Source organism: Morus notabilis, unplaced genomic scaffold (genome assembly GCF_000414095.1).
Source record: "Morus notabilis unplaced genomic scaffold, ASM41409v2 Scaffold1229, whole genome shotgun sequence".
Lineage (NCBI taxonomy): Eukaryota > Viridiplantae > Streptophyta > Magnoliopsida > Rosales > Moraceae > Morus > Morus notabilis.
Window position 1 is genome coordinate 38,452 of NW_010362337.1, and position 10,581 is coordinate 49,032.

General features: G+C 30.1%; 2 protein-coding genes across 2 annotated transcripts; both read right to left on the reverse strand.

The window, feature by feature from the left end:
• Positions 1-1,067: 1,067 nt before the first annotated feature.
• Positions 1,068-2,032, reverse strand: LOC21389204 (proteinase inhibitor). The gene is made up of 2 exons (XM_024167981.1): positions 1,878-2,032; positions 1,068-1,605 (listed from the first exon to the last, which is right to left on the reverse strand). The coding sequence occupies exons 1-2, from the start codon at positions 1,894-1,896 to the stop codon at positions 1,412-1,414; spliced, it is 213 nt and encodes a 70-aa protein (XP_024023749.1). The 5' UTR covers positions 1,897-2,032; the 3' UTR covers positions 1,068-1,411.
• Positions 2,033-9,111: 7,079 nt separating this feature from the next.
• On the reverse strand, positions 9,112-9,695 carry LOC21410907 (glu S.griseus protease inhibitor). Its single transcript, XM_024167971.1, has 2 exons — positions 9,628-9,695; positions 9,112-9,485 (listed from the first exon to the last, which is right to left on the reverse strand). Exons 1-2 carry the CDS (start codon positions 9,641-9,643, stop codon positions 9,286-9,288), a joined length of 216 nt encoding a protein of 71 aa, XP_024023739.1. The 5' UTR covers positions 9,644-9,695; the 3' UTR covers positions 9,112-9,285.
• Between the last annotated feature and the right edge of the window lie 886 nt (positions 9,696-10,581).

Genomic DNA, 10,581 nt, shown 5'->3' on the forward strand with positions numbered 1-10,581 from the left:
TAATATTCAAGAGAAGTCTCTTTTTCACTTTCTGCATTCATTATTTGAAACGTGGACTCTACTATCTCATTTTTTATTTAAATAATATATCAAATTAATGGAGTACACATGTCAAATAATAAATATAGAAAGTGACAAATAAGAAAACAGAAGACATCTCTCTCTTTGGTTCTCTTTCCGTACTTGGTTATATTCAAACTTATCAATTGATGTTGGGTACAAGCTGGTGTTGTTTTAGTGATGTGGGTGTAATTTACATAGATTCACTTGGCTTGCTCTTTAAGTTAATTGAACTTCTGAAAAATATCATCTTTTTTATCACTTGATCTCATATAATTAAATGAAGTGCCGTTCCGGGCTTACATTACATGGAGTTATTCCTGCTAATATGGAGATATATTACTCGTTATTTATACTCGATAAGAGTTGAGAATCAGGAAATATTTTGACATTAATTGTGTAGTTGCCCTCTTATTTAAAATCGACCAAATTGGGTGTAATTCTGGATATTAGCTCTATGGAAAGTTATTATAAAGCGCATTAAATTGTATTACGCTTATCACATTCGTTGCTCGATCTAACAATAAAACGCGAATTTCAGTGACCTCTTCATATAAAATAACTCTCTTTAGACCATATTTATGGATAAGTTAAGTTGGAAAAGTAGGGCAAGTTCAATAGTTTTAGGCTATATAAGGATGCAAATCACTTGTCTAATTTTGATATCTAAAACAGTGTCTAATCAATCAAATCATAGATGTCATTTAAAAATTTTCAAATCCAAAAAAAAAAGTAGACTTGTGATCTGAATCCATTACGGACAAAGTCCACGGTATTGACAAAATGCTACTTACATATCTAAATACCAAATCATATTTACACTGAGAATTGAATAAACATAATTGATTGGATCATAAAATCAGTTTGGCTTTTCGTTGTTTCAATAACTCTTTTAGGTTGAAACGGTGGCACAAATTACGAAATAAGAAACATCCCGAATATGCCTTCTTTTCTCTTATATGGTTTTGATCGTCAGTTTCATCACTGAAGTCAATAATCCTCCGGCCTACTGAAGTCAATAACCACTTATTTCTTGATTATACAAAAATATATAGAAAACGAATTGTAGGCAGCATAGTCCAAGAGAGATTAATAATCCATAGGTATAGGCCACAATTTTAACAAGTTATTGATAGTTATAATAAATACATAGGCATCATTTTAAGTCCCGCGATCATACGGTACTGTAAGTGTAATATTTTTCGTATACAGATTGTAATCTTTTGGTGTACATATAGCAAAAACTAGCTAATACATGTATGATAGTTATAGGCAACTTATTGCAATAGAGTATACGATAATATGAAACTTTTCTTTCTTTTTTTTTTTTTTTTTTTCTAGCTAGGTAAAGCTAACCAACACGAGGAACTTCAGTGACGGTGCCATAGTTGTTAACCCAAACCCAGACCCTGTCGCATCTGAAGTCCTTAGTTACCGCAGTCCCTTCGAGTATGACTTTTGCGTCCACATTTTTGTTTTCTTTCTCTATCTGTTTCGCTGCTTCTTCCCCATTTTTCCCCAGAAGCTCCGGCCACGAGCTCTTACCTACAAGAAATATTAATACTAGTTCGCAACCGAGAAAAGCAAGGAAGACCGAAAGGGGAGAATGACGTCCAATGATCTAATATTTCTAGTACTCCTCGTATATGTATGTCATGCATATTACTACGGTTAAAATTGTATTTGTATATCTATATATATATATATATATATATATATTTATGCCCTACGAATTAAGCAGCAAGGGAGGGAGAAAGGGAAAAAAAACAGAAAGAAAATTGTTTCGTGATCATAAGCTATTAATTTCACCAAATTACCTTGACATTCAGACGCCATTTCCTCTTTTGCGTTTTTCGTGGTATGTATGTGCAATATTGATAGTTTGAGTGAGTTCTTGGTTGGAGATAGCCATGTTTATATAGCTTTTAAGGGGCTTTGGTATTTGAGTTTGGACATCTCATGAATTGTAGCCGAAGTCTTTGACTTCTCTAAATTTGAAGAGTTCCATTTATATTTCCTTTATTTACGTGTTATGTTGATTTGGTGTCTCCAATTTAACAAATGCTGAAGGAATGACGTGTGATTAAGTCAACAGCTGGATGTGGAAGGCTGCAGACTCTCACAGCTAGCAAATTAATTAGTACACGTGTAATTCGTCTATTTGGCCTAGTTTGGTATAAATAAGGGATTGGTGATATGTTGTAGTAACTCTGGTTTTCGGAATAGAAAACTTCTCTGTACACGTGAGATTACGGAGAGAGAGAAATTCAAGTTGGGTGAATTTCTGGGTTTGTAATCTGTTTGGGTGTGTGATTGTTTCCTCACATGTTATGTTCAGGCCGACTTATACTGTTCTCATGACACGTTGCACAAGATGAGAATTAAGGTACATATTTAAAGGAGAAATTTTTGACTTTTATACAACTGTTGACTTTAGCCACATAGTGTGGGGTCTAAAGGTAATGGATCATTGTAGTTGGGACTGTGATGAAAAACTTTGGATGTGGTTGTGAATTTTGTTTAGGGTCTTGAAGGCTTGTTTTTTATGAATCAAGTGCTCGATTTACTATGTCTGGAACTACTACTCCAAAAAGCAAAATCCATTTTCAAAGCTTTCGGTGAATGCTTCTATCATTAATAACCTCATTGGTAACGTACGCAAGAAAGATGCTAACGTCGGTCAATTTCTTTGATTAACATAAAAAATTATTAATTATCATACTTAACTCTGGTTTAGCCTGTTAGGTTTCTGTCTAGTTGACATTTTGGCAACTGATTGTTCAAAATTCAAAAATAGGTTCTAGATGGACATGGTGCAGTAGTTTAGCCTGTTAGATTGTGTAGAGCATTTAAATCAAATTTTTATTTAAATAAGTGACTATAGAGGTGTTTAAGAAACCCGATTTAACCGACTCAACCAGCCAAAACTACCCATATTTTAAACCGAATATAACAAAATTGATATTAAAATTGAACCGAAACCAAACTGATGTTTTAGATTCATCAAGTTTGGTTCTAAGCGAACCGAAGAAATTGACTATAAAACTATTAATTTTCATGCTTACCTTTGGTTTAGCCTCTTTGGTTTTTGTCTAGTTGACATTTTGACAACTCGTTGTTCAAAATTCAAAAATAGGTTCTAGATGGACATGGTGTACTATTGCCTTAAGAAGGGCTAGCTATGTTTCAAGAACTCCTACTCCTTGAAAGAACAACTAAAAAAACTCTTCCCATTCAAGCACAACTTGCAGCTACCTATCCCTACAACTACTAAATGCTATGAAAGCCATACAACTGCTATACCTGCAATGAACCTGCTATGAAAACGATACACCTGCTCTACTGACCCTACCATTTGTAGAGAAGAAATAAGTCACAAGTGTAGTGGTTTAGCCTGTTAGATTGTGTAGAGCATTTGAACTAAATTTTTATTTGAATAAGTGACTATAGAGGTGTTTAAGAAAACCGATTTAACCGACTCAACCGGCCAAAACTACCCATATTTTAACCGAACATAACAAAACTGATATTAAAACTGATATTAAAATTGAACCGAAACCTAACTGATGTTTTGCATTCATCGAGTTTGGTTCTAACCGAACCGAAGAAATTGACAGAAAAAACTATTAATTCTCATGCTTACCTTTGGTTTAGCCTGTTAGCTTTTTTTCTAGTTGACATTTTGGCAACTCATTGTTCAAAATTCAAAAATAGGTTCTAGATGGACATGGTGTAGTGGTTTAGCTTGTTAGGTTTTTTTCTAGTTGACATTTTGGCAATTCGTTGTTCAAAATTCAAAAATAGGTTCTAGATGGACATGATGCAGTGGCTTAGCCTGTTAGATTGTGTAGAGCATTTAAACTAAATTTTTATTTGAATAAGTGACTATAGAGGTGTTTAAGAAAACTGATTTAACCGACTCAACCGGCCAAAACTACCCATATTTTAAATTGAACATAACAAAACTAATATTAAAATTAAACCGAAACCTAACTGATGCTTTGGATTCATCAAGTTTGCTTCTAACGAAACTAAAGAAATTGACAGAAAAAACTATTAATTCTCATGCTTACCTTTGGTTTAGCCTGTTAGGTTTTTGTCTAGTTGACATTTTGGCAACTGGTTGTTCAAAATTCAAAAATAGGTTCTAGATGGACATGGTGCAGTGGTTTAGCCTGTTAGATTGTGTAGAGCATTTAAATTAAATTTTTATTTGAATAAGTGACTATAGAGGTGTTTAGAAAAACCGATTTAACCGACTCACCCAGCCAAAACTACCCATATTTTAAACTGAACATAACAAAACTAATATTAAAATTGAACCGAAACCTAACTGATGCTTTGGATTCATCAAGTTTGCTTCTAACCAAACCGAAGAAATTGATAGAAAAAACTATTAATTCTCATGCTTACCTTTGGTTTAGCCTGTTAGGTTTTTTTCTAGTTGACATTTTGGCAACTGGTTGTTCAAAATTCAAAAATAGGTTCTAGATGGACATGGTGTAGTGGTTTAGCCTGTTAGATTGTGTAGAGCATTTAAATCAAATTTTTATTTGAATAAGTGACTATAGAGGTGTTTAAAAAAACCGATTTAACCGACTCAACGGGCCAAAACTACCCATATTTTAAACTGAACATAACAAAATTAATATTAAAATTGAACCGAAACCTAACTGATGCTTTGGATTCATCAAGTTTGCTTCTAGCCGAACCAAAGAAATTGACAGAAAAAATTGTTAATTCTCATGCTTACCTTTGGTTTAGCCTGTTAGCTTTTTTTCTAGTTGACATTTTGGCAACTCATTGTTCAAAATTCAAAAATAGGTTCTAGATGGACATGGTGTAGTGGTTTAGCTTGTTAGGTTTTTTTCTAGTTGACATTTTGGCAATTCGTTGTTCAAAATTCAAAAATAGGTTCTAGATGGACATGGTGCAGTGGTTTAGCCTGTTAGATTATGTAGAGCATTTAAACCAAATTTTTATTTGAATAAGTGACTATAGAGGTGTTCAAGAAAATTGATTTAACTGACTCAACCAGCCAAAACTACCCATATTTTAAACTGAACATAACAAAACTAATATTAAAATTAAACCGAAACCTAACTGATGCTTTGGATTCATCAAGTTTGCTTCTAACGAAACCGAAGAAATTGACAGAAAAAACCATTAATTCTCATGCTTACCTTTGGTTTAGCCTGTTAGCTTTTTGTCTAGTTGACATTTTGGCAATTGGTTGCTCAAAATTCAAAAATAGGTTCTAAGTGGACATGGTGCAGTGGTTTAGCCTGTTAGATTGTGTAGAGCATTTAAATTAAATTTTTATTTGAATAAGTGACTATAGAGGTGTTTAAGAAAACCGATTCAACCGACCCAACCAGCCAAAACTACCCATATTTTAAACCGAATATAAAAAAATTGATATTAAAATTGAACCGAAACCGAACTGATGTTTTGGATTCATCAAGTTTGGTTCTAACCGAACCGAAGAAATTGACAGAAAAAACTATTAATTATCATGCTTACCTTTGAGAAAAAAAATTCTAGAAGATTTTCTGGAGATATTTTTTTGTGGAATTAATTTGAAAGGATATTATGTGAAGATATTATTGAGAGAGAATCATAGAGTTTGAGAAGATTCTTGAGAGGTCTTAATTATCCTATTTAAAGGTCTCATTTGTACTCACTTTGAGGTACGGTCTTAATAGAGAAAAATATTTAGAATATTGTCTATGAGTGTATGAGCATATTAAAGTGTTGATTGTCTTTGGGGAGAAAGATTTGTAGCTTTTGAGAGGAAGCACTCTACCATCGAAGGGAGTTCACCGAGCAAATTTAAGTCGAGTGGTGCTCGCTAAATAAGATCATTGTAGAGATTCGTCACAGCGGTGTCATCATTTAAGAGGGAGTTCTTAAGTGAATAAGTCCGTCCGATATCTGTAATTCTTTAGAATATAGTGATTTATTTGGCCGTGACCCTACATATATAGGTTTACAACCCGAGTTACGATACCATATTATGTATCTTTTTATTCTCTATATTATTTTCCTGCTTGATTAATTATACGTCAAAAACTCCAAAAATTTTATTAAGAGCCCGTTTGGTTTATGGATTATAACCATGAGATTAGAATCATTTTCGATTTACGTGTGTTTTTTATGAGAGAAAATATTATAGCAAACCATGAACCATTATTCGAATCAGAAAACGAATTCTCCAACTAAACACGCTCTAAATTACCAAAAACGGATCTAACATAGTCCTTACCACTGTGATTATTCCTAATTCAATAGCGCATATAAAAGAAAAAATAATAATAATAATGACAAAACCAGTATACTCTCATGTCTCATCTAATGCAAAGCTTATACTCATTAGATGTATCATGTGCGGCTCACGAATAGCGGCAACAAGTGAGACTGATTTGATTGAGCAATCCCATCGCCACATATATGGACGAATCACGATTCTTTTTTTTTTTTTTTTCCAGCATATCATCACTAGAGTTCTTTGTGTAATTAGTTAGCTCGCTTTCCGGCCATCACGCACTCTATTTCGTATAGGGTTGAAAAATTGGCATTAAAAAAAGTTGGTTTTATAAGAAATTGTATCTTAGCATACAAAGAAGTTGGTTTGATAAATAAAAAAGAATAAAAAATAAATTTGATGTATTAATTAGGATCCCTAGCTAATATTATGACTTTGATTTATTTAAAGACGCATCTTAAATTAGAATTTGGAACTATAATACAGATTCGGCACTATCAATCAATACCTTGCCGAAATTTTGCAGAAAGTAAAGTCCTTTAATTAATGTACTTGTGAACAACCAAATTAGAACTCTTCTTATAAATATCTTTCGAAAACAAAAACTCCTATAACTTAACACACCACGTACGCTACAATTTACGGTCTGGAAATTAAAGCAATAGCAGCTAGATATTGAGATTAGAGAAATGTCAAATTGCACAGGCAATTGAACACATAAAAGACATGATTTATGAAAATTGTGCATCAAATTGTTCACATTAACTCGAATGGTTGATCATTTAAGTTTATTAGTTTTAACGTTAAATCACGTTATAGTCGGTCACTTGTGGAGTTTGTGAAACGGAAATAATAGAAAATAGGCAAATATGAAAAGCTTAAGGAAGTATGTAGGCCAACTTTTAGTTATAAAAATTAATAGGCCATAACTTGTTAAGTTATGGTTCATAACCAGATAAGTTATGGACAAACTTGTCAAGTTATGATTCATAGCCAGACAAGTTATGGATAAAAATCGTGAATTATGGATAATAACTTGTCAAGTTATGGTTGATAACCAGACAAATTATGGACGTAAACAGTAATTTAGCCTATTTATTAACTTATGTAAATTATTGGCCTATTAATTTTAATTCATCTCAAGTCTTGGCATATTTTTCTCTTTCTCCCTTTGTGAAAACAGTAAGGTCTAAAGAATATTCAAGATATTTGTCAAAATGATCTTGTGGGCTTTTACGTTCTCCTACCCTATTTTAGTTTATGCCATAAACTCATTAGTTAAGGAGCGAAGAATAATTATTTATAATCGCTAATTTTGAAGTTAAGAGAAAATGAAAATTAACAACTTGGCTGGTCATTAATTTCAATTTCTTTGGTTGTCATGATTTACAAATCATTACATTATATTATTATATAGGAAGCATGAGTTTCATGCACATTATTTTAAGGCATACAATAATAATAATTCATAACAGGACTTTTAGGGTGTGTTTAATTGGGTGGAAAGGAAAGGAATGGAATGGAATATAATGGAATTCAAGTATAATGTTTAGTTGGATTTATAAAAAATGAATGATCATTCAAAAGAAATTGTCATTCACCCATTTTGTGTGAATCATCATTCATTCTTCACATGAAAAGAATAGTCATTCCAAACTCTTTTCTTCTTTTTTTCAATAAATACCTTTGAATATTATAATATAATTACAACATATTATATAATAGTTATATCTTATAATATGTAATATAATATAATATATAATAAAAATAATATAATATAATATAACTTATAATATAGTTATAAATTATAATATATTTATTCAATATTCTATAATAATATATTATATATTATAATGTAATTATATCTTATAATATAATATATAATAATATTACAATATAATATATATAACACAAAATAATAATACGATAATATGATATAATATAATATAATTGTAATATTATAATAAATAATATCATAATTATATTAATAATTCTAATATTATTATTTTATTATATAATATGATATTATATTATATTATATTAATATAATTATAGTATATTATATCAATAATAATATAATAATTAATATAATTTTATAATTCTAATATTATTATCTATTATAGTGTATTACACGTTATGATTACATAATGTATTAATTATAATGTATTTATTTAATGTAATATAATAGTGATTATATATTATATTGTAATTATGTATATTATATTATAGTATAATATTAATATAATATAGTTGTAATTTTTAATTATATTATAATTAAGATATTATTATTTTTTATATAATATTATAATATGTTTAATAATATTATAATAATATTGCCCGTTTTAATAATGTTATTATATTCTATATCATTATTATATAATATATGATATAATAATAATTTTATTGTATTATATTAAATATAACAATAATATACTATATTGTAATTATATATATATTATAGTATAATATAATATAGTTGTAGTTTTTAATTATATTATAATTGAAATATTATTATTTAATATAGAATCTTATAATATATTTTATAATATTATAATCATATCAACCATTTTAATATTATTATTATATTCTATATCATAATTATATAATAATAATTTTATTATATCATATTACATTTTATCTATTATATTAATTATATTGATATATAAAATATTAGTGTTATATGTAATATAAGAATAATTTTGTCAACATGAAAATATTCATATTTTATTTTATAGTGTTTCTGAAATTACAACTAAATAAATGAATCAACGTTCTTTTTCATTTCATTATCAGTACCATTCTCATTCTCATTATCATTATTATTCCCTCACTGCAGACTACGGTGAGCATTAAAATCTGTTTTCTGATGACAAACACGGATGGAACAAATTCTTGAAATTAAGGACATTGTAGCTTAATTTGATTAAGCAGCCTCTTCTTATTATAAAATTTACTGTTGCCTATCCAATTTGAGGGATCTGCTTCACAATTCCACAGCTATCAACCCAAATCCGGACCCGATCGCAGCGGAAATCCATGGTCACCGCCATTCCTCCCTTCACAATGGCTGTGTTAACCTTTGGATTTTCTCTCCTAACTATAGCTGCTGCCACTTCTCCATTTATTCCAACCAGCTCCGGCCATGAGCTCTTCCCAGTATCTAAGAATATTGACAACATCAATATATACACATGCATGAACCAATGACTAACACAATTGTATATATATGGTAATTAAAGATAGCAAAAAGAATTCTCTATGAAGAAAAGAAAAGCAAACTTCTGTGGTAATATTATACGTACCTGTGCAATCCGTCATTCTCTATTGGAAATTACTTAATTCTCTCGTTGGTCGCTTTCTTTTTTCTTTTATAGAGTGCAAGGGAAAATGGAAGGGCGTGCAAGGGGATTTATAGCAGAGTTGTTTGGATGTGTTTAGTTTAGATACCGTCCGAACTCTGAAGTCTGAACACGGTTGTGGATACGCCATGAAAAACCAACTATTATCGTGAGCTGTCTTTGAAATTTTGACCAGCAACAGCAAGGGATAATATTGGAATTTGGAATTTGGAGGGTTTGACTTTCCGCAATGTCTGATTAATATATTAATAAGTAATGGACGTTATTTCTATAATTAAGGGTATTTAGTGTGAAGATTTCTATCATGATTTAAATTATATACATAAATTAAGAATTATTTTTGAATCATAATTCTGAATTAGTAAACCAAACGTTTTATAAAAGTTGCATGATGTGATCATTTTACTGATAGGGGCCAGTTGTGTTTCAAAGGTGGCGCATTGAGATTTTAGCTTGGATAGTCAAACGTATGACCCTGACGTGCTGTTCTAATTCTATACCACACAAAATTGATAATCATTTATAGGACGTTTGATTTGAAGATTCAAATCATGATTTGAATTATAATTTATCGTTTATTACAGTATTTTTTTTTATAAAAAATACATATAAATTAAAAATAATTTTAATCACATAATTTTAATTTATGAACCAATAAAGATGAATAATCAACTAACTTCAACTTTTCTTGTTATAATATTTTTTTTATATAAATTAATTTTTTAACTCAAATTTTTAACTCCAACTAATAAAAAAAAATAAGTACGGAACGGCACCGACACTTTCTATTTATATAATTTTCTTTTTTCTTTTCTTTTCTTATTGAACTTCCTATAGGTGTCACTATTGCCCAGTGGGGTGGGCTAGGGCCGTCGCTAATACTTGGATGCGTTGTTT